Source organism: Talpa europaea (assembly GCF_964194135.1).
Source record: "Talpa europaea genome assembly, chromosome: 3".
Taxonomy (NCBI): Eukaryota; Metazoa; Chordata; class Mammalia; order Eulipotyphla; family Talpidae; genus Talpa; species Talpa europaea.
Genome location: NC_140069.1, coordinates 119306828 through 119331451, shown reverse-complemented (window position 1 = coordinate 119331451; position 24624 = coordinate 119306828). Strand labels below are relative to the sequence as shown.

General features: G+C 40.9%; 1 protein-coding gene across 1 annotated transcript in view; it reads right to left on the bottom strand.

Moving 5' to 3' along the window:
* Positions 1-23533, bottom strand: part of SLC26A4 (solute carrier family 26 member 4) — a gene marked incomplete at its 3' end in the record, with an annotated part of 44837 nt that extends 21304 nt beyond the window's left edge. The window contains exons 1-9 of the mRNA XM_084230177.1: positions 23323-23533; positions 21465-21604; positions 14038-14148; positions 12303-12487; positions 11514-11678; positions 6380-6532; positions 6200-6282; positions 1030-1177; positions 66-179 (exon numbers count right to left, since the gene is read on the bottom strand). Coding sequence (XP_084086303.1) covers positions 66-179; positions 1030-1177; positions 6200-6282; positions 6380-6532; positions 11514-11678; positions 12303-12487; positions 14038-14148; positions 21465-21604; positions 23323-23483 — 1260 coding nt within the window. The 5' untranslated portion in view covers positions 23484-23533. The remainder of the gene's footprint in view (positions 1-65; positions 180-1029; positions 1178-6199; positions 6283-6379; positions 6533-11513; positions 11679-12302; positions 12488-14037; positions 14149-21464; positions 21605-23322) is intronic.
* Between the last annotated feature and the right edge of the window lie 1091 nt (positions 23534-24624).

Sequence of the window (24624 nt, the reverse complement as noted above, 5' to 3'; positions counted from 1 at the left end):
CTGAGCCGCCATCCACCTGATCAGTTTTCCACAACAGAAAGATATTGTCATAGTCTTTTCCATACCTGCGTCTTTCCCCCAGTGCTCTCTTGGACAGCAGTGCGTGACAGGGCAGTGGTGGCCACAAAACAAGAGAAGAATCCCGAGAAGATGTTGCTGATCCCAAAGGCAATAAATTCCTAAGGGAGAGACTGGATGACAGGGATAGTGCAAATCGTTTTTGCAAGACCCCCCCCCCTCCGAATAATAGCTGCCCATTAGAACCAATTTCATTTTTACCCATTAAAGGTGTTTGTGGACCTTGAAGGAGATGTCAGGACTTTGAGCTCCATAGGGCTCAGAGAGCCTGTCTGCTCTCAGTCATTTTTAAGATGAGTAACTGATCTTTTGCAAAATGTCTATTTCCTTTCCTGATGAGTGACATATCTGTAGCTCTCACAGGAAGCGTTTTTTGGTGTTTGAATATTCCTATAAAGCATATTATGACTAGGAGAGCTATTATTCTGCTGCTACTAATCAGCTGCTGTAATTGCTATGCTGTTTTTCAGAAACATATCACACTTCCAGACTTGCAAGCAGTATAGGATCGGCTCGCTTGGCCATGTTTCCATGTCTACAAAAACTGCCCTGTGTACAGTCATGGCCCAGCGAAGCACCTTAATTTAAAGTGGTCACAGTCACTGTCAATGGTGTTCATTGCACTGTTTAGCCATTTTATAACCACCAAACCAGTTGAAAACCAGTTATCAGAAAATACCACATTACATGAAGAATTCTTATTCTGACATAATGTGTTAACTCTTTAGAATTCAAAAGAGTGAACTATTAAAATTAGGATTACTTCCACTTGTTTCTTAAAATGTAAAGTGATGCAGCATGCATTTTCAGAATAATTTCTACTTAGCATGCATATGAGAGAGACCAACTCAATAAGGACTGGTGGAAGAAACCAATCCCTTGTTTAGCAGACACAAAAGCTTCCCCACAATTTTCACCCCACAAAAGCCACGCAGCTGAAGTTCCTTGTACCTGGTTCCCATCGATGGTGTAATCATACTTGGTGGCATACACTTTTCCTACAGATACCGCGATAGCATAAGCCACCACAGCGATGGAGAAGGACGCAGGCAGCATCTTCGAGAACAAGGACACAGATGGAGTTGCAGGAGGCAAAAACCTAGTGAGTTTTGAAATAAAAAAATGGTGTGAAGATTTGACCATAATTCTCTTTTCCCACCTCATCCAATGTTTGTCAAGCCAGTAATGACAGCATCTGCTTTTACACGTTTTAATCAGGAATCAGTGAAACTCACTGGCTGGTTTCTTTTTGTCTTCTCTGAGAGCCCACAGATGCTGCCTTATCTACAACAAATAAATATGTTCCTTCTGGTTCTTTCCTATCATACAACCCCATGCCATTTCACACATTAGTGTTCTTCCTTATACAACTGCACCTAATTGAGAAGATAGCCAAGCCATAAAGTGAGATTTACCCTGTGTGAAAGAGGTGTCAGGTCTGTTTAAAAGACAAAAGCTATGTGAGATGGTGAAAGAGCTATGTGGAAAGTCCACATTTTAAGAGTCATGATATTTTAAATCTTTTTTTTTTTAACTTTTTTTTTAAGATTTATTTATTTATTTATACAAGCACTGGGTACAGTCAGAAGTGCGGGAGGGTGAGAGAATTCACCAGAGCCAGAGTGGGGAACAGAACAGGCAGAAGGAGCAAGGTACACTGCTGAGGGGAGCAGTGGGCGCGCAGGAGAGATCTGAGCGTCATGTGGGACCCTTGCCGGTGGCCGGGGATCGAACCAGCACTGCAGAGGCTGCGGGTAGCTTCGCAGCCCAGCGCTCAACCGCTGTGCCACCAGGGGAGGCCCTATTTTAAATCTTCTTGAGTCCATAAACAGGTTAAATTTATGTCACCATCAGAATGTCCCGGAGTCACAATGCTTACAATATGCTGTAGATCATGTGGTCAAATGATTAATGCTTGACAAAACTAGAGCTACTCCCTAAGTCACATAAAGAAATAAACCAACATGTTACTTTCATCATGCAGTTGTTCCCCAATATGAAAAACCTGGGGGATGACCTTTATGTCCTTGATGACTATCCATATGGTATAATTCCTGAGATCCCTAGCTCCAAAATAAAAATATCCCCACCTACTTACTTATGCCTGAAGTTTTTAATAGGTAACCTCATTTCCCCCCTAATATCCTATTATCCTAACTAACACCCTAATCTAATATCTTAGGTATTATTGAATCTACCTCTCTTATTTTGTTGATAAGGGAAATGAGACTTGTGGGAGGTCACTAAGTAGGTCCAGTATGATTGTTAGATGATTTTCTAGCTATCAAGATCTGTCCACTTATCTCCCCATGTGGTCTTTTTCTCCCTATAGGTGAGGTTAATTTTCAGACTCCTTTTCTCCCACATCCCATCCTTTTCTCCCATATCCCATCCCATGCCGGCTGGAGATTGGGTGTAATCTGCAGGCAGACAGGATGTTAGCAACCAGACCCAGCACTCCTGTGACTCAGATCACATCACCTTTGAGTCTGCAGGTAACCAGGGCCCTCACTTCTTAGAAACAGTGCTTCTGACCTGTTCGGAGCCCCATCAGCCCTGTTTCAGGTAATGAGTTTGTCAGGACAATTTTCCAATACTGCGAAGAATTTAGTTCTGATAATAACCTACTGTGCCCTGCCTGCCTGGCTCCTAGTTCTCCAAATCCAGATCCTGATTCCCCAAGGTTACAAAGTATAAAGTACAAAGCCTGGAAATCAAAGGCTCAGAATATTGGCTCCATCACACAGTAACTTTAAGACTTTGGGCACATTATGTAAACTCACCAAGACCTAGTTTCTTCAACTGTTAAATGGGGATTACATACTCATCCAGGAAGGTTATTGGAAGGATTAGATGAGGTGCTATGTGTGTAAGCAATTAGAGCCTCTACACATAGGTACTCAGTAACGGTTGGGAGAATCTAAATCTGCCAGGCTCCTGACATGCATCTGTATTGTCTTCCTGGATCTTAATGGTGCCAGTACTTGCCCTAAGCCACTCAACTTGGGGCCCTAGCTGGACACCTCCTGATGACATCTGAATAAGCTTTCCCCCTAGTTTCTGCCCTCCTTCAGTGGATATAACTCAGCAAGATTTATGCTCTGTGTCCCCGTTTGACTACAACCAACCTTCCCTACCTGCCCTGATCCTGCAGTAACACTATCAAAGGCTATGAGAGCATGAAGACACACTTTTCTGAAAAGATGATGGGGAGTGGAGAATCCCTAAAGGGCCAAAGATCATGCACAGGAGAGCCAGGCATGATAAAAATGATGGCAACTGTGCATTTTACATCAGTTTGGTCCTGAGCAGTTTGGCAAACGTACTCCAGCCAGAGGGTAAATTGGTCCTCACAAAGCAGTCAGAAAACCTTTGGGATTTCGTTGGCCTCTTCCTACACCCATGGTTCTCCCTGATGCCAAACTTTCAAGTACAAGTGCAGAACACATCACCCTAAAAACAACAGTGACAAATATGATGACAAGAGGACCTGTGGCACCAGGGAGGAGGACCAGACACCCGCGTGCTCAGAGACAAGGTAGGAGAGAGTTAGGATGAGGATTAAAACCTAGAGGGAAAAGCAGTCATCTTGCTGGTACAGTTAAAAGAAATGGGGTAAGGAAAGGCTAAGCTGTGGTGGGCGAGGAGCGGGACACATTAGGAGCTGCATGAGAGGGCCTCATGATGCAGTGGGTTGAGGGCAGCGCTGTGAAGCTGTCCGCAGCCACTAAAGCACGGGTTCGATTGCTGGCCGGCCAGGGAGATTTCCCACATGGCGTGGCACACCTCTCCTGTTGTGCCCGCTGCTCCCCTCAGCAGTGTATTTTGACAGACTGCCTGTTCTGTTCCCTGCTCTGTCTCTGGTGAATCCTCTCATCCACCCACGCCTCTGGCCTATACCCAGCTCTTGTATAAAATGAATGAATGAATGAATGAACAAATAAATAAATAAATAAATAAATAAATAAATAAATAAATATTAATTTAAAAAAAGAGCTGCAGAATAAAGAGCAGTTGCATGGGGAGAAAGGCAAATTGTCACTTGCCTCTTTCCATCTGCCACTGAAAAAAAACAAACCCTAGTGAGTGTCTGAGAACTCCTGGTTTGGGTGAATCCTACTGGGAGATGCAGATACTGACTGGCAGGAAGAAATGGTTTATTTTGCCAGGAGAGAGAGTAGGAAAGAACAGCAGAGACTCAGTTCTTGGCTGTACCATGGCACACGCTTATTGAGTGCCAAGCAATCCTAGCAAAGGGTATTGACCCAAATAGGACAGGCAAGAACTTTTACTCCATTATTGGAGGCTGGAAGCAGGAGACAGAAAGGTAGACTAGCTACACTTTCCTTTTGTTCTTCCACTTTAACACACAACTTCCTATACTCTTTTCAATCTCCTTATACCACCCTTTCTTTTCAAGTTTATTAATGTCAAACTTGTTTTTACACTCCCAAGTGAGCCCAGACTCTGGAAGGCTTGCTGGTTGCTTTCTTACACTGCTATAAGCTTCTGTGTTTTAATGTCTTCAACAAATACTTCCTGAAATCACACTATGGGATAGGTGTCATGCTGGGAAAGCAGAGCTGAATGACACAAATGGCTCCTGCCCTCAGGGAACCAGGCAGGTTAGCTTGGCTGACCCATCACTCCAAGTATCAGAGGATTCAAGAGCAAGAGGCTGGAGAGTCATTGTCAGGAGGACAACAGCCAGGAAAGCTCTAGATATGACCAAGAAGATAACCTAGGGCAACAAAAATGAGTTTCCCAAATCAACTAATGGAATCTGAACTTAGGGGACAGGACATTTGCTATGGACCATCTCTAAATGTTTACATCTCAGGATGCCTGATAAAAAGGACACATAAAATATAGTTTTATATAGTTTATTACTACCCAAATAATCTAATTGGTAGAGTGAATATATCAGAACTCAAGTTTTTATTTTTATATTCCTCCTACTGTTAGAATTCACCATGAAAATGTTAGTTCTTTAATGAAGAGTTTCCCAAATTTACCTGGTCATAACAATTACTTGAAGCATCTTTAAAAAATATTAATTGCTAGGCCTCTACTCTAAAAGACTTGGGCTGTGAACCAGGAAATCTGTATTAACAAGGGCCTCCTGTGATGCTTACAAAAAGGGAAGTTGGAGAAACACTATAATAAATAAAATGTAAATGAAGTCCCAGGTAGCCTGTTGTCATTTTCCAAATATTTCTTGAACAAATATTAGAAGAAATCGTAAGACTAGTCAGGTGGAAAGACTGAAGTTCCTTGTGAAACAAGCACTGGAACTTAGCTAGACAGAGGAGTTACTATTAAGAAAATGCAGAACCAAAGACTGGTACAAATTCTTCGGCTAGTTTTAAGGAAAGGGAAGCTAGTATTGACTGTGTAGCAGCAAATCTAGTCCAAAATGTTACATATCTAATAACCATCTGGGTTCTTTTCTAACCCTGTGAAATAAAATTATAGCACCAGACTCCTGGTATATACTCATGCATTTTATGAGAGATCTCATTGGTGTTTCACCAGCACAAGGTTTAGCAGTTGTCATTACCCTTGTTTTGTCAGACAATCTTCCTTTCCCAAGCCCACAGAACTAGACAGTGACAGAGATGGACAAAGGGTCTCACTGCTTTACTCTTCTAATTCCCCAGCTACTAAAAATATATAAAACTTCCCTTGAAGATAATGCATTTTATTTAAGAAACAACTTATATAATTATTATCTAAGATTGATTAAACTAAATGGTGGAAAATTTAGGCCAGATGTCCCTGATTCCTTTAGCAGATTGTTCTCAGTGCAATAAATGTGAGTAACCATGATTCTATTTATATGACATTATAATTATGCATATAAGTTTAAATCAGGAGTCTGGTGTTAACTGTACCTCTCCTGCCACATTTTAAGAAAATGAAGAAAAAAGAGAGATTGCTTCTAAACAAATGGCTTGAACTTTATCTGATAGTGAGCACAAATGAGTGTTTCTTTAAGATGGCACACAAATAAGACTATTGAAGGGACACCAATGAAATAAAATTTATAATAAAAGTTTTCATTTAAATAGAAAGTACTGGCTTAATTTGTTAGTATTGCCTAAGAGAATGCCATACTCACCCACTTGGGATGGATTTAACAATGCCAGCATTGTATTTTTTTTCCAGGTTGACTCCATATGAAATGGCAGTAGCAATTATTGTCTGAAATAAAACAAAAGATGTAAAAAAAAAACAAAACAAAGCTCCATTTGTTTTAACAATTACTTTTTGTCAAACTAATGCTGAATATTTTACTTACCACAATTACTTCTATAGGAATAGGAACTGGGATTTTGTGTTTAAATCGATCATTTACTTCCTTAACTGCCATACAGATAATAATGGTGAGTATTCCAGCAGTGAAATCAGCAAGATTGGTGCTACCAATATTTGCAAAAATCTCAATAAGGGTCTGTAAAAAGAAAATAATTTCATATAGTCCTCATAGGAAAAATCATCATCAAACAGCACTTAGGAATTTCATATAAAATGTGTGACTAATTCAGAGACCATTTAATATATCCAGTCTCTTGCAGTGTGTGTGTGTGTGTGTGTGTACCAAGTTACTAATGAAAGTTAGCTTGGAGTGGTAAAACTATGGATGATTTCTATTTTCTTACCTATATTTTTTACCAAAAAATTAGATCATTTTTAAAAAATACATCATCATATACATCTTTTACTTGGAGAAAAGTTTTAAAAATTTATAGCTTAAAGTGGTTTTATAGGTGCTAGTATGTGGTCTAATTTTCACCCTATTGATATGGTATTATTGAGACTAAATGAAAAAGCCTCAATTAGTATTTTAGGAAAGCTAGTTCTTAAATAGGAAAGATATAGATGATAATAATAAATACTTAAAATACTTCATCTAGGGGCCTCCCTGGTGGCACAAGGGGTTAAGACACATCCTATGAGGCCAGCCGCAACCACTGCAGCATGAGTTCAATCCCTGGCTGGGGAGCTACCCACATGGTACAGCAGACCTCTCCTGACTCGCCCGCTGCACCCCTCAGCAGTGTATTTCAGTCAATCCACCTGTTCTGTTCCCCACTCTGTCTCTGGTGAATCCTCTCACCCCCCACAACTCTGGCCTGTACCTCAATTCTTGTATGTATAAATAAATCTTAAAAAAATAAAATTTAAAAAAATAAAATACTTTATCCATACTTAATACACTTGGACTGATCCTTTCCTTATGGCAAAGAAAAATGATTGAGTTGATATATAAGATCAAGCATACATTTTTGGAAATTAATTTGATACTAAGTTTAAAATTAAACTAAGATGATATTAAAAATAACTATTTCCAAGTAGAGAGGCAAACCAGCTTAAGAAAAACTAGTTTTGTTTTACAAATAGATTTCTAGGAATCAAAGGAGATTAGCATGGGAAAATCCCAGGAAATAACACTAATATCTTTGTTTTATCAACTTCAGTTCAGTAGAGGGCATGACTTGAAAAGGTATTCCTCAATACTTGAACACAAAATATCAACCAGTGAATATTACTTTTTAAAAATTTGTCCATATATATATATATATTATATGTTGAAAAAGGAGTGGAACATTTTATAATTTGCAATGTATTTATAGATCAATTATCCTTAAAATAAGTATAATGACAATCCAGTAACAACTGCATAAAATGGACATTAATATTCTAGGAGTCATTTAGCAAACAGCCTCAGCTCTTTGGGCAGCATTCAAGAGTAAGGAAATGAGGGGGAAAGTTAGTATACAAGGAAAATACATTCCACGAATGCTGAGTTAGAGTTCAAGCATTTGACTTGTAGGAAGGCTCTTGAACCTTCCCTCAGAGAGTATTTTCGCTTTTTTTTTTCTTAAAAAAAATATTTATATTTATTTATGTGTACAAGAACTGGGGCATAAGGTGCAGGTGGTGAGAGGATTCACCAGAGACAGAGTGGGGAGCAAAACAGGCAAATCTACTGAATTACACTGCTGAGGGGAACAGCGGGTGAAACAGGAGAGGTCTGCTGCGACATGTGTGGGTTAGCTCCATGGCTGGGGATCGAACTCATTCGCACCAGCACAAGCTGGTGAGCTTGATAGTGCTGAGAATTACTTTAAATCCAGTATTAACAAGTTTACTTGTCTATTTTCAGAGTCATATATTGCTAAATCCATATACTTTGATGCAAGTGACAGCAGAGTGAAAAGTGAAAAATGGAAAAACTACCAAACTCAGACATTATAACTCAAGAACTTAGGACATTTGACATAGAAACAAACAACCCTATATATCTGAATTTTGAAGGGATTGCAGTCTGGCCCTTTCCAGAAACAACTCTCTGATGACACTTATTCATTCATGAGCTAAATATAATATTTCAATGAATCATATATACAATAAAGGTTTAGTTTCAACTCAAGTTGGGAAAATCTAGACTTAAAAACAAACCATTGGAATGATTATAACAATTAAAAATATTTATCTTATAAAAGTGATCACTACAGGCAGGATTCCCATTTAACCTCTGAGAGTCACTTTGACCTTTGGGAAAAAATCACCTCTGGTGTAATAAAAATGTAATATGAGTGGCGAAAATTAAAATCAATTTGTTACACAATGCATCCCCAGCATATGCATATGTACTGTTGTCTATATTTTGTATGATCATTTGGGAATTCTTATGAGAAGTTCTACAACACCACGTTGAACCTATGTGAACAAAGAAAACTCACCCATATAAACTGAAGTTGTCAGACCATACTCAAAGTTATAGAAATGAGACTCCAAGAAGACACTGCAAAGTGATTCTAATTTAAAATATTTACTAAAATATGTTTAAAATATGTATGTGCATATGACTCTATATCTCAGCCTAGTGTTTTGAATAGTCCAAATTATGATAATGAGATTTTATTCAGTCAGGGGAAACATTTTACTTTATTTCCTACCATGCTTAGAGAATTTTAGAAACATTTTGCTGAGATCATTTTTTTCTTTCATGCTCAGTATGGATATATGAAGCCCAAGAGGAAAAAAATATATACCTGATATTATGTATGAGGAAATTTATTGTTTTTTCTTCTCTCCCCCCAACATTTCCTCCTATTCTTTGTATCCTTTATTTCCTTTGGGGAGGGAGGGAGAGAGGGATGAGGGAGACAATTCAAAGTACAACCTTCTAACAAAAGGGATGTTAACTACATTCCAAGGAAAGTATCTTACAACAATCTTGCAGTCTTTCATGGAGGTATCCACTACCTCTCTGCATCTGTGGAAGGATTCTTTCATGAATGATTGCAACAGATAATATCACAAGCAAAATTCCCTGTTCAGGTACTGAGTGACTCACTCAACCCTTCCTCAATCATATCCAGACTTGTTGATTCCTTCTTTTCAGAACAGCAAGCTTATATTCACCATCACATAGGGATGACTGAAATCATAATTCAAGAATAATTCTCAATAGGACATCAGTCAAGTCACATAATGATTCTGTTTGGTTTTAAAAACTATTTTTGACCTTGTCTAGTGTTTCCTGCTCTCTTTTGTCCCTGGGAAAGATGGGATCATATGCACCAAGCTTATCTTAAACATAGTGCTAAGAAACCACAACTATTTTAGACCCCTGTCTGCTGAGATCCTACAGCAATGACCTACACCAATCTGTGTGGATGTAGGCCGAGCAATGCGCATGCAAGGCAGTGGACACACTCATCAAGGGATGTCTTGGTGGATTCAGAAGTCATTGAATTTTTAAGGAAGTGACTGGTGCCTGGCACATGGTCCAAAGTCAATAGATAATCAGTGAATTGATGAATTGAATGAACAACAATGGAGGAATAAAAGAATGAACTGCAGACAGGGAAAGTATGAAAGCAATATAAAGCAGGATGTATCAGGGGCTGAAAAAGTGAGAGAGTCTATCAGAAAAAGGTAGTCCAAAGGTTTCAAAGTGAGCAAAGGAAAAAAACAGCAATGACAAACACAGTGCTGAGTCAACAAAAGCCTGGGTTAAGGTCTTCCACAGACTGCGTCCCTGGGACATGAACAGTATGTTCCATGAATCATTTCTCATAATAAGGAAGATAATAAACTGAGTTCTTACTTTGTGTTAGATATTGTGCTAACTGCTTTACACCAGTTTTCTTTTTTAATCCTTACAACTCTTAGAGGTAGCTGCTATTATTACTCCCCATTTTACAATTGAGAACACTGAGGCTTAGGGAAGTTATATAATAGCCCCAAATCACATAGGTGGTAAGGAGTGAAAATAAGACTCCTACTCATGTCTATTGACGTTCAAAGCCCATATCTTAGTCACTATGCTATACCGCCTCTTTCACCTATTCCCCCAACTAAAGCAAAATACCTAGCTTGTAATTAGGCACTCAGTAATATTTGTTGAATGGATGGAGTAACGTGGGATTATGGCACTGTTGTGAAATCGACCAAATGCATGATCACCTCACTAATTGCATGACCTTACACTGTTTTAGGTTTAAAAGACTCTAATGCCACTGTTAATGCTGGCACATTATTTTTGCATAGTATCATTTTACCCAAACTGGGGTGACATCATGTTACTATTATCACCATTTTTTAAGCATCAACAACATGCTTTATATAGAACATTTATTTAGATCCAAGAACTTTTTCAAATCTAATTAGTGTGATCTACATCCTTCTTTTGCATCTCTTTTGCATGTTGAATCATCTCTGAATCTAATGTTCCCTTTCATCTATAATTGCTCAGACATTTACATTATGCATTTGATGGACTCAGAGTTAGAAGGGAGCTACATTTCCAATCATTTCATTTTACAAATAGAAAAGAAGCCTTGAGATGTGAAATAATAATTTCAAAATAACTACTTTTTTTGAGTACTTGTCATATGCCAAACTCTGGTCCAAGTGCTTCCTATCTATCCTCATTTAACTTATTTGATAGATACTATCACCAACTCCATTTTGCAGAAGGAAACCAAAGCATGGTGATTTGCTCAAATGGCCAATAAATAGTAGAATCAGGACCTAAATCTAGGTCATCCAGGTCCATCTTGCTCTTTCAGCCACTATTTTACATAATGTGCCTAAGTTCATTTAGTTTGACAGAGGCAAAGTTGAGACTAGAACTCAACTCTGTTATAGTCAAGACCAGATTTCACTGGACTTTGTTTTCATTAATACTTTTAAATAGAGTGACACTTCTGAATCCACTGGACCAGTTGAGAACAATGATTTGTGAAATCTGCCTTCTTAGATGTTAGTTCTGATGTATTTGCTTCTTTCAGAGAAAGTTTTCAACGGTTCCCAAAAAATACAACTACAGGAAAATCTAAGCTCTCCAGACTCAGGTTAAGAAGGAAAAGAATTCATTTTCCTTAGTAAGCATTCTTGGGGAAGGAAGCAACACTTACATAGATAATGGAGAGAACTCCATTATAGTTTTGGGTTGAAACATTGAGGACAATCTTTAGCTGTGAGACCAGCACTTGGAAGGCAGCAGCTGTTGTGAATCCACCAACCAAAGGATCTGCCAAGTACCTCACTATAAATCCAATCTGCAATCCTCCAAAGATCAACTAGAACAAGAAGAAAGAAGGGGAAATGAAAAGTCTGCCTGGGAAAAGAACCAACTCTCTTGAAATATTAATCAGTTAAATTTAACACCAATTTAAGCTCTGGTAATCTGCCTATAACATAACAACTCGTAGAAGATACATGTGATTTCTCTAATACACTATCTCACTCCTCTACCACTCTAAAATTTAAAAACCATATTTAATGGTTTTCCCTTATTTCATCATTTCAAGGTATTTTACAATACCTGGAAGTATCCTAGATTATGTACTAAGAAAAGCAAATATCATGTGGATCATTTCTATGATGTTCTGATCCCATGGTTCAGCTCACCAGAATATATTTTTCTCCTTTATGGGTTCTTCCCTCATCCTCATTTGAATCACACATGTTTTTCTCCCTTTTTTTTCCCTGTCTCTGACTCATGACAAATGAGTCTTAATAAGGAGGGTCAAGCTGACTATATTAGCATCTGATCTAAAATAATATAATTTTGAAAATAACTTTTGGGCCCAGGAAATTGCTTTGTTTTCCTTTTAAATGAATCATTGAGCAAACAGGATTTTCAGTGAGGTTATTTCAAGTAAAAATCACACCAATCCATATTTTACCTATAAGTCCATTACCTGTATGACTCCAACCAAAACAGTAAGTGTGCTTGCAATTACAACTCGGGCTGCTTCTCTAGCCGCAAAGTCTATGGTGGTAGCATTCAATGCTGTTCCATTGCTGCTGGATATGACAAAGTCTTCATCGGGGGCCAAACTCAGAACAACCGATCCCACCATTAAACTGACCACTGGGAAAGGTCCTGGGGGGAAAGTTTCTATCAATTAATAATTACTTATCACAAAGGTTTAGGTTTGTATCTACATAGAATTAGAAAGATGTGTGGAATGCTTAGGTGTGATTAGGAAATACATTGTTTATTGCCCAGAGACTCTAAAACATGAATGTTTCACGGCATTTGTGACTCCAAAATGGAATAAGAGAACCATGTAGGTAGACAATTATAATACAGCATTCAGGATGCTTTGTGAGTACACAGGAAGGTTATCTAATCTATCTTCATGTTATCTTCACACATATGGGTTTCGGGGAGGGATAGCAGGGGGTGGTTGTCAGGGAAGGTTTCCTGGTGGAGGTGGCACACAATCTGTGTCTTCACTTGATCCATCTTGTTTTATTTCACATACACTCATTTCCTAGAACATACAATGTCTTAATGTCTATGTAAATAAATGCTTTGATCAATATCACGGTGTTCAAATTAAGATAAAGAAATTGCGAAGAAAATGTATAGTTTCTTTTTCTCTGTAAGATTCTAGGTTTAAAAAGTAGTCCTCTGCTTCCAACAACTACTCTGCTCAGGTATGTTTTTTTATCCATCATGATGATGATTCTAATCTTTGGTCATGGAAGTTTTTTTGGTTGAGAAGACTTAGTACCAAAATCCAGTAACCTGCAGTGTCTCAATGTATAGAATAGCAATCAGCTTCTGTGTTCCTGACTTTTCCAAGCATTGGATAGTAATCAATTCTCCCAAGTAGGAAGTCCTTTCAATCAATAACCTCTCTTTGGTTGCCTTCTAATGACATAGCAATACGCTAGATACTAAGGGAGATACAAGTAAGGACAAGGGTTGGGGATAGAGTAGATGACTGTATTTGTTTCAAGAGGATTGTCCAGGTAAACACGTCTAGCCAGCAGATGGATGTAGGCGCAAAATTATCTCTAGTATAAATGTCAAAGTCACAAAATAGCATTAAAACATTCACTTGCTAGAACATTCTAGCAAAAGAGAATTCAAATTTTAAGAAAGACAGGAAATAAACCTATTTTGAGCCATACTAAGAAACAAAGCCAAGCTTACTGTCTAAATTGTTTTGGCAGGATTTTGCCAGCCTTCCAATATTAGTGACTTAAAATAAGTGTGTTCTTTAATGAAATAATGAATATGTATTTGATTAACATAATTCAGTAAAATGCTGTTAGTCTAGTAAGACAGTACCTTCAAAGACCTCTTGAAGATTTTCTTCCAATGTCCCTTTTTATTTTGGAAGAGAACACTTTTCTAAATATGGAGTCAAATTACATTAAAAAAATCAAAACATGCTAAAATTTGAAGGTAGGCCATAATTTAAAAATCTTCCCATTTTTTTCTGCTTCTTAAAAAAAAGTTAAGTATAAAGCTAAGAAATGGCATAGTATTTTAAAAGCTGAAAAGAACCATTGCATCATTGAATAGAAGAAGCAGGCAAAGGACTGAGGCCTGATTTCCTTGGAAGACACTAACCAAGATATAAAAACATAATTCACATAAGCCAAAACATATTAAACATGAATAAACACAATAATTACCAACGGAGATGTGTCTTGATGTTCCAAAGAAAAAGTATGTCAGGATAGGGAAAAAGGCAGAATAGAGACCAAATCCCACAGGAACTGCTGCTAGCAGAGCATACGCCATGCCTGAAAATACATCGAGAATGATGAAACTCACAAACAAGTCACGGTATCTTTCCAGTGTGCAAACAAAGACCTTTTAGTACATATTTTCAGTTCGCAGCTTGTCCTGAGTGGCTCTGCTAAGATGTAGAATATGATCCCAATCAGGTGGGGTAGTGATTGCATCTACATGCATCATCTGCTCAAATGAATTGACTCAGTTGATCCGTAAGTCAATCATCTGCTGATCAGACAAGTGGAAAAATGTCAAGGCAGTTGCTGATTAAAAATTTCGTAAGTTCCTGAGGGTGAAAGGTGGGGCCAGAACAAAGCGGGAGGGAGCACCAGGGACCGTGGTGGGAGTATGGTGGGTGCTCTGATGGTGGATGAGATATATGGCAACAATGCCTCAAAGTGTGGGGGGTTGAAAGAACCTACACTTCTAACATAAGCAACGACATAAACCAATGTTACCTCAATAAAAGTTAAAGAAAAATATTTAGTCAGTTCAGTCCAGAGGCTCAGACCAGTTTTGTGCAATGACAGTTCCGTCTGTCTTGTTTCTTTATGTTCTAAGGAACACCGTCATTCCTGAATTGCCTTTCTCCTTGGGCAAGAGACATTAGATTCAAACAGAAAAGTATATGTGGGGCCTCCCCGGTGGCGCAAGGGGTTAAGCAGCGCACTATGAAGCTGTCCGCAGTCTCTGCAGCACAAGTTCGATCCCCGGCCAGCCAGGGAGAAACCCACATGGCATAGCAGACCTCTCCTGTCTTGCCCGCTGCTCCCCTCAGCAGTTTCAGTCCATCTGCCTGTTCTGCTTCCCACTCTGTCTCTGGTGAGTCTTCTCACCCCCTGCGCCTCTGGCCTGTACCCCAGTTCTTATATGCATAAATGGATGAATCTTTAAACAAAAAAAAAGAGAGTGTGAAAATCCAGCCCTTTGACCCTTGCATCATTAATAAAGGATCACATTTATAACAGTTTTAAAAAAATCTGGCAACAACCTAATTATAGTGGCCATAGGTGCCCCAAATTATTTACTGAATGAATGTCTCAAAAGAGAAAAGGTTAACTAAATTTTACTTTATACCTTGTGATTCTGTAAAATAAATTGATGTCATGGATAGAAGTATGTTTACTAATTTGGACAGATCTGAGGTAAAAGGGAAAAAGTGAAAAAAAGAATTCAAAACCGTGGTAAGTATACACATTCTTACTTTCATAAAAATAAATATATGTATTGCATGCATAAAAATTTGGAAAGAGTTTTCATATAAGTCAGATATATAAGAAACTAAATATAGTAAATGCCCCATGTATCTATGTTGTACAACCATCCCAGGCTGGGTAGGCTCACCATGGGTTCTAACAGTTTAAAACAGAACTTGGGAGCCCTTGGCGTCTGCTTCACAGGTTTAGTGGTGCACAGAGGAAACAAGCTAGCAGGGAGATAGCAGCGTGAGCCCCCTCCCACGGTGACGCTGCCTTTTATCCCCTCCCGCCTGCACACAGGTGTGCACACTTGCACATGCGGATACACCCATGCTTAGGTATCCACAATCAGGCACGTGTGCCCTACACCAATGCGCCCTCTGCGTTAACATAATCAAGACCATGGGTGGTACCACAGAGGCTAGTGGTGAAAAAAGCCCGATTAAATAACTTCTCCTACAATCCACCCTCCAGTTAACAAAATAGAATGCCAGCGCAGTTGAAACTCTCTGTATACTCTTCCTAAGTCGCATCCTCTTTCTTCCCTCCATTCTCAGAAGGCAATTGCTATCCTAAATCTGTAGTTGGTCATCCACAGACATTTCTTTATATTTTTATGAAGATATGCATTTATGTCTCTAGTAGGGTATTTGCTAAGAAATTAATGGGTGTAGGGTAAGTAAATGATAATCAGCCTTTTCTGCCCTCCCGCCATTAGGATTGATGAGGGATCCCTGTGGTCCCGAATGCATGCCTGATGGCGGACACCTGGAATAGGGTGTGGCAAGCAGAAGTGGGTACACCTGGGCTAAGACTGGGCTTACAAGGGCGGCGTCATGGGGATGCCAGCAGAAGCAGAACCACGAGAGAGGAGAGCAGAGAAGAATCATGAGAGCAGAAGAGAAGCAGAGATCACCAGAGAATGCCGGGGGGCCCACAAAGAGTGAAGACTTGCTGGGGGCCAAGTCTTCCCGGGAGGCTGCCAGCCTCCCGGCCCCCAGCACCCCTTGCCAGTCGTGTGCCTGGTAAATCCCAATAAAAGCCTGAAAAGCCACCGAGGGCTCCAGGACTCCTCCTTTACTCTGTCAGCTCGAATCATAGAGATCCTGCTCCATGTCCTCCTGCCCCTACAATGGGTTATCTATATGGCAAGATAAAAGGTGATGTCTAGTTTGCACAGGAAGTATTTTTTTCATGTTCCTTATATGTAGTTTCAAGTTTTCTACAATGAGTATGCATTTATTCATTCATTTAACAACTATTGATTATGTTCCATGAATTATTCTAGGTTGGAAGAATACAGGAATGAACAAAACGAAGTCTCTGCCCTGACAGAGTTTGCAGTCTAGAAAAATATGTATTAGTAACACAATTGTTTTAATGTATCAGTTACAAGGAACTGCAATAATCAGTGTTTCCAGAATACAGAATGGGAAGATGACTCACAAAGATAAGAAAAATAAAGGAGTAGAGAATGAAAGCACACCTATTTTCCATACACTTTTTTCAAACTTCCACATCCCTAACCTGGGATCTGCAGTACTTAGAGCCATGGAAAATGGGGACTTTTCCAGTTTTCACACCGTGTCCTACTTAGGGACAATTGCTACTGAAATATATGTAATCACCTTTACTTTAAAGGAACTTTGTTATAACTGTTTTTAAATTATACAATTTGCAAAGAAATCTAAGCCATTGGTTTGAATCACGGAACCTCTGTGTTGATATCTTTAATGTGTAGGGTGGTGACATATGCTGATAAAGTTGGTGCTAATAAACATTTGGAAGTATCTAGAAGGCAAAAGTGGAGAGCAGGCTCCCCATAACTGTGAATAAAAAAATAGCACTGAAGAGCTGTGCTTATCTTTTGCTGTGTGATGAGATTTTTTTTTAATAATAAGAGTCATAAAAATTCCAATTTTCTTAGCAGCAACCAATTTCACAGTGACTTGAGCCTCTCTTCTCTGTTCAGTTCCACCCCTAACTCCATAGCTGCCCAATCAGTGGTTATAACACAGACTATGCCATCACTAAAATTCCAGGACTGCCTCTAAAATCTCTATTTTGGGCTTTCCTCTCTCAACCACAGCCCCTTAGTCTTTTAGCTCACCTCCTCTGGAATCCTTACTAGAACATTCTTTGTCCTCAGGAGGCTTCTAATCCACTAGCCAATCCACTTTCTTCTGTCTCCAGTCTTCCTTGCCTCCTTATCCTTGGAATTACACAGATGTTCTAAACTCCCTTGATTCTCTCTCTCCTCTTTTCTTGTCTGGCAAAACCCTCATCTGGCAGAACCCAAACATCCATCATTTCCATGACAGCATCTGAGCTGGTCTATAACATGAAGGAGGAACATCCACATTGGGACTGACAAGTTTCATGTAAAATTCATGATCAGGAGCCCCAGCTGGACTCTGCATGTCAGTCCAATTACATTTTCTCATAAGTATGATTTTCTTTCTCTGACACAACTCTAACTTCCCCTGCTCTCCTCAAATTGTGCATATTCCTTTTCTACACAGACCAGATTTAAAAAAAAAGAATCTTAGACTTCATCCAAAAATAGAAGAAATGCCCCTGATTTGTTTGTTCACCAACATTTCAAACCTCTCTATACATCATTTGTCTGTCTTTCTTCCTTTGAAAATGGAAGAAATATCCCGCCTGCTTAAGGAGCAACCCTTCCATTTCTGACCTTGAACCTATGCATCTGGGCTCCTCACAACCTTTAGTTGCTTCTCCACCTCTTGGACCACAAATCTATTTTCTACTAGATAATTCCCATTAGTACACAAATATGTTCCAGTATCTCCTATATGTACAGCAGTCAACCTTCATCCCTTATCTTCCCCCAGTTACAGCCATTTTCTACACTTCCTCATAGCAAGCCTAAAAGTATTGCCTGTATTCCATCACTGTGCGCTCCCCTTCAAGAGAATTTGACACTATTGGTCCCTCCATCCTTTTCATTTTTATATATTTTTTAAGGATTTATTTTTATTTATACAAGAACTGGGGTATAGATCAGAGGTGTGGAAGGGTGAGAGAATTCACCAGAGACAGAGCGGGGAGCAGAACAAGCAGATGGACCGAAGACACTACTGAGGGGAGCAGTGGGCAAGGCAGGAGAGGTCTGCCACACCATGTGGGTTTCTCCCTGGCTGGCTGGGAATCGAACCGGTGCTGCAGAGCCTGCAGACAGCTTCACAACATGGTGCTCAACCCGCTGCGCCGCCAGGAAGACCTTCCATCCTTTTTAAAAAATACCTCCTCTCCACTTCTGATGCCTCATCTCTCCAATTGCTCTTTTGCTCTAATTTCCAGAGCCCACTATCAGGTGACAGTTCACCTGGGGGTTTCTGTATGGCCCCCTTACCTCCCAGACCTCTAAGTACTCCAGCTCTTGCCTGCCGGACTGCCCTTCCTGCTGAGGAAAGCACAGGCATTCCACTGCTTTGCAAAGCCCCTACACAGAAAGCTTCCTTACCTCACAGCTCTCTCTGTCCCAGACCTCTCTCTGACATTCACATTTATGGTAGCTCCACCTCAACTTTTGGCATCACTACTCAGATGTCTCACACACACCTCAGACTTAGCATGTTCAAAATGAAATACTTGGTTACCATCCCAAACCTGTTCCTCAGCTAGTCTTTGTCTTTGTAATAAATAATATAACTAGTTGCTCAAGCCAAAACCCTCAGAGTCATCTGTGATTTTCATCTACAGTATGCTATCAGTATGGATCAGCGATGCTTGCTCCAAAATTTACCTCTGCAGACCTCCCTACCTCCTGTTGGATCTGGTTCAAACTGATAACCTGTCCTCAGGCCTGGGACTTAGGTGAGGCATGTGAGGTGCCTAGGGCCCTGCTAGCTCTATCTGTTTGTCTCCCCTCCCTTAGCTGCTCCCCACCCACAATGGAATTCCTCCCATTCCACCATAAACACTCTAACCTTTTCTTCGCCTCAGGGTCCTTGCACTTTTAGTGTGGTCTCTTGTCTGTTCATTATGTGGCTGTCTCCTCGTCCTTTGGTCTCTAACAAAATTTCACTCTTCCTTGATCATTCTATCTAAAACTGACCCTCCCTCCCCAAATGAATCCCTGTTATAGCATGTTTGATTCACTACAATGAATACCACAATCTGTAAATATCTATTTTTTTATTTAATTCCACTGTCCACCCTTGAAATGAACTCCATGAAACCAGTACCTGTGCCTGTCAATTAACTGCTGAATCCCCATAACTAACGGCTGACAAACAGAGCTGCTCTATAAATATTTTTAAAACAATGACAGATGATGAATGAGTATATGAATGAGCCTGGTTAATCTTCCAGAAATTCACCTTACAGAGATGTATTAAAGATATAAAGATATCATGCAGATAATTTTTTGGGAAAACATATTACTCATAGAGTAAGGAGCTACATGGTGTATAAATTAAGATCCTAGGATTTAGACTCTGGGTTCAAATTCCATCTCTGCTACCAGCTCCATGAGCTTGGGCAATATTTAATAGACTTTATTGAAATGGATATAATAGTTGTTGTGAGGATTAAATGAGATAAAAGTCCAAAGTCATGAGCATAGTGTCTGATATTTCATAAACAAGACTAAAATTAAAATTATTTCTTCTAAGATATTTATCCATGAAATCTTGGGAGACATAGAGCTTGAATTTTTTCATATGTAAAGATGATTCATTATCAGGCAGCAACTCAATCCTTTTCACTAAATGTTTATGGGACCATCTATTTTGTGCCAAACTCTGGGCTAGGCATGAGCTAAACAAACATGAACTAGATACTTCCACTAGGAGTGTCACCAGGAGTCACAGAGTGTTGCCACATCAAAGCTGAGAGCTCCATGTGCACACGGATACTTGCATCATTTAATTTATGAACTTCACAGTCCTACCCTCCTCTCTCATCCTTCTTTGTGATAGAAAACATGGCAGATCGGGCTGATGTTCAACATGGGGGTCATATAGCACCTTCCTCTGGGTAATCTCGCTAACTTGCTCTGAATAATCTTGAGAACTCCATAAGCAAATTTTGCCATTTCTCAACAATTACTACTAACTTCTGAAATAGTCTATTTCAGGCTATCTTTCTACATACATTCCCACCACACCCTAACCTACAGAGAAACTCAGTTTTGATACCTCAACCTCCAGATAATGATTTCTAATACCCTACGGCTGGGTTGAGTCCTGCTTGAACTCCTTTACCAAGCTATGCTACCCTTGCCACCACTGTTATGTTGAATTATTATTATCTAGTTCCTCTGTTGAATTACAAGTGCTTTGAAAGCAGGTAGTGTACCTTATGTCAACATACCTAGAGCCTGACATACCAGGTGCTACATAAAATTATAGTAAATTTAATGATTTTTCTGTTTTCCTGGTCCAGAGGCTTTGTGGAGTCAGGGGAGGAGGAGAAACAAGATGAAGGGCAGAGGAGAATGCCCATATTGCTATTCACCAACAACGTAACGAATTTCCAAGATTCTTATGAAATGTGGCATAAAACCAGCTAAAAAAAAAAACACCAATGATGGGACATCTTGCCAGAAGATTAAAATAAGAGAAGGAGCAGAAAAAATACTTAGGTGTAGTCCAGGTTCAAGTACTTTTTGCAGTTGCCCATAAGTCAGTTTCAAGCTATAGATCAAGATCATGCATGGGATGTAAAGTATTTTAGGACTACAATCATAATTGAAATGTATAAATAGGAAAGAATAGAATAGTAAATATCAGAATGTATCTCTTATAGTGAGGATAAACATTAGTTCACAAAACATGAGATATGTATTTACAGAGTATGATGCAATACACATTTGTCACTGTGAATTGTGATCAGTTAAAGTTGGGAAGCCGGTGGTTAGATGATAGGGCTCTAGTTGGAGACAGGTATCTAGAGAAGAGCAGGGCTTATTGGGAAGAGAAGCTAAGGAGGAGGAACAAAAAGGTTAATCTCTCCACATGAGGCTGTGGAGAAAAGATGAAGGCCTTGGAGTGTGAGCAAGCATTTAGTGTAAACTGACAGGAGGCCGGGGGAGTTAAGAACTGCGATTGGAAACTGTGACTCTCAATCACTTGGGAGCCAATTCACCAATATCTTACCTTGCAGCGTACCCACTAGCCCAGTACTAACTCCCGAAATGATGTCACTAAGCAGCCATTCCTTGACTCGGTATTTGGGGAGCCAGTCCAAGATGGGCAGAAGAGTCTTCAACACACCAATGGCTTTCCTTCTTGAGCAACTGTCAAAAGGCAAGAGAACTTGGTTTCCAATCCAGGCTCGTTCACAACCATACACAGATTACGAGTGTTTGAACTAAATTCTGCTAATGTTTGTAACTATTTAGGAAAAAAAAGAATTGCATAGAAAATGCTAACTCTAAAGTGCTTACTATGCTTTTGCCAAGAACTCTATCTACTCTACAAAATGCACTGTACTAGAAAACACAGGATTAAGTGTTCCCTTCCCTCTCCCACCTTTTTAATCCTCTGAGAAAATATCCCTACACAAGAACTCATTTTCTGGTCCAGCCACAGATTGATCAATGTGGAGACTCTAAATGGAGATTAATTTTCAGACTTCTAACCCAGGCGCCTTCTTCTACTTCTTCTCTTTTTCTTTAAAGAAAAACAAACATGTTCTGTATATTTTGGCAATACAAACTGCTTGGAGCCAGTTTTTACAAAAATCTTAAAACCATGAATGTATACCTTGTTGTACTTTGCTACTTAATATTTTATTTAATTTAATAACCTATAGATTAAAAAATATATGTAGTAGGTGGACATTATTTGAATCCTCATTCAAATAAATTCTTTTAAATTATATTAACGAAGCCATTGGACATTTTACTGTTCATTCAATTTTTGACATAAAGGATTAACTTTATAGTCATAAATAATGAAAATGATACACTATATGAGATTTGCTTTAAAAAATAGTGGAGCAGGACAACTAGATTGCGATAAATTAAACAAGACTTACTTTGAGTAGGTCTTTGCTGAAGTTGGGTGATGGACAAAAACATGGTGGGGGGGGTTCATTGTATTACTGTGTGTACTTTTGCATAGTATTAGAAATGTTCTATGGTAGAAAGTTGTTGTTTTAAGAAAGAAAATCGGGCAAAACTTGCAGTTCTCGGGCCTCCCCGGTGGCGCAGCGGTTGAGCGCTGGGTTGCGAAGCTACCCACAGCCTCTGCAGCGCTGGTTCGATCCCCGGCTGCTCCCCGGCCACCGGAGGAGGGTCCCACATGGCGCGCAGACCTCTCCTGCCGCCCGCTGCTCCCCTCAGCAGTGTACTTCGGTCCTTCTGCCTGCTCTGCTCCCCGCTCTGGCTCTGGTGAATTCTCTCACCCTCCCGCGCTTCTGACTGTACCCAATGCTTGTATAAATAAATAAATAAATAAATAAATAAATCTTTAAAAAAAAAAAAAAACTTGCAGTTCTCTAGTTCTTTTGGCTGTGGTATCTAAGTCCCCCCTAGTAATCCCACTGTCTAGGAAGAAAGAACGGGGAGCACACTACACCCCTGAGTTCTAGCTTGCCGTCTGCATCTCTGTGACCTGTCTAGACGAGCTCCGGGTTTTCAAAGACTTCTGATCCGGTAATGGATTTACCCATCACCTTTTTAATCGAGTCCCTTTCTTCCCCAATTTTCTTTGCCTGGCCTTCACTAGACGGCAGCAGAAACCCACTCTGCAAGACGCACTCCGGCTTTCCTAAGGACAGGAACAAAACCAGATGGGATTCCCGGAACACCGTCTCCCCAAAGATGAGACTAGAATAACTTCGTCCCGAGAAAACTTGGAGCCACCCCCGGGGTAGGAAGGACAGCGCTGGGGATTGCGGAGCCGGGAGTCCTGCTTGGCTGGAAGTCCCAGCGGCCCCGCCCGGCCCGCCCGGCGCGCTCCCAGACGGCGGGTTCCACTACTCCCGGCGCGCGACCAGGGCGGCCGCTACCTGCAGCCTTTGGACAGACGATCCCTCAGCGTCTTGCGCTCCTGCAGGCGCTGCTCGTATTGCTGCTGGAAGGCCAGCTCGCTGTAGACAGGACGCGACACCACATAGTCGCAGCTGTACTCGTGGTGCGGCGCTTCGGTCCTACCGCCCGGCGCTGCCATGACCTGAGAGGCGGAGGACAGCGAAAAGGTCGGAGATGGAGCGAGGGAAGAGAAAAGAAGAGACAGAAAGAGGCGAACGCTCCTTCGCTGCTTTCTGGCCCCACCTGTTGCAGTGGATCTCCGAGAACCTGGTCTGCGCGCGGCGTCCCTTGGCGCCCGGGACGCACCGCCTCGGGGCGCGCACCAGCCTGCACCCGGAGCTCTGGGGGCCTTCAGGTCTGGTAAACCTGCACTTGTTGCCCCCGCCGGTCCCGGACTCGGAAGGGAGTGAGCGCCGCGTTGGGGGCTTCTGGAGCTTGACCCAGTCCCCTCTGGCCGGCGGACAGGGCGCTGTCCGCGTTCTGAAACCTGCCCAAATCCTGCCGGGGGCGCTGAGCGAGCGCTGTGCATGCAGGCTGAGGAGAAGCACGAGCCCCCAGCCGGGATGTGACCCTCAGGCCACGCTCCCTGGTCCCCAGGCAAAGTTCAGCAGCGGGTCGAGCTCTCCCAGGTGCAGAACTTTGGGTGCATGGAGTAGATTTCTTCCCTGGGCTTGCTTTCCTAGCTTCCTTTCTTGCTCTCAGTTTCTCAGAAAAAAAGATTGTACTGCCCCCTGGCAGCGCGCTCTTTGGCTCGACTCTAATCCCGTCCCCAACTGGAGATGCCTCCCAGAGAGTTTAGCCAGCCCGGGTGGGGTGGGCTGCATCTTCAGTGGCGCTCTCACCTGCTCTGGCTCGTGCCCCGCCGGGAATGCCCCGGGGACAGTCGTTCCTCTACCTTTATAGCGCTCGTGCGCAGAAGGCAGTGAGACGTTTTATTTATGAAGCAACAGAGGCACCTTAGTCGATAAGAGGGACACACAAGCAGCTATCTAACCCCACCTCCCTACCTATCCTATCCGGAAGGAAGACTTACCCCTCCCGCAAGCTTTCCTTTTCCCCGAACGAGGAAGGCTGTGAATTTTACTGGCTGTCTGGCAGGGGCCACCCAGATCCTCCCAATTACTAATGCGGGATCCAGGTCAGGGGCGGGACAGGCCCTGGGGAAATTTGTTACAGGCGAGCAGAACCTGGCGTGGAAGGAGAGGTCATTGATCGCCAGTAGATTTGACCTTGACCCCTTGGTTGTGTGAATCAGGAAACTGCAGTCTGACACAAGGCTC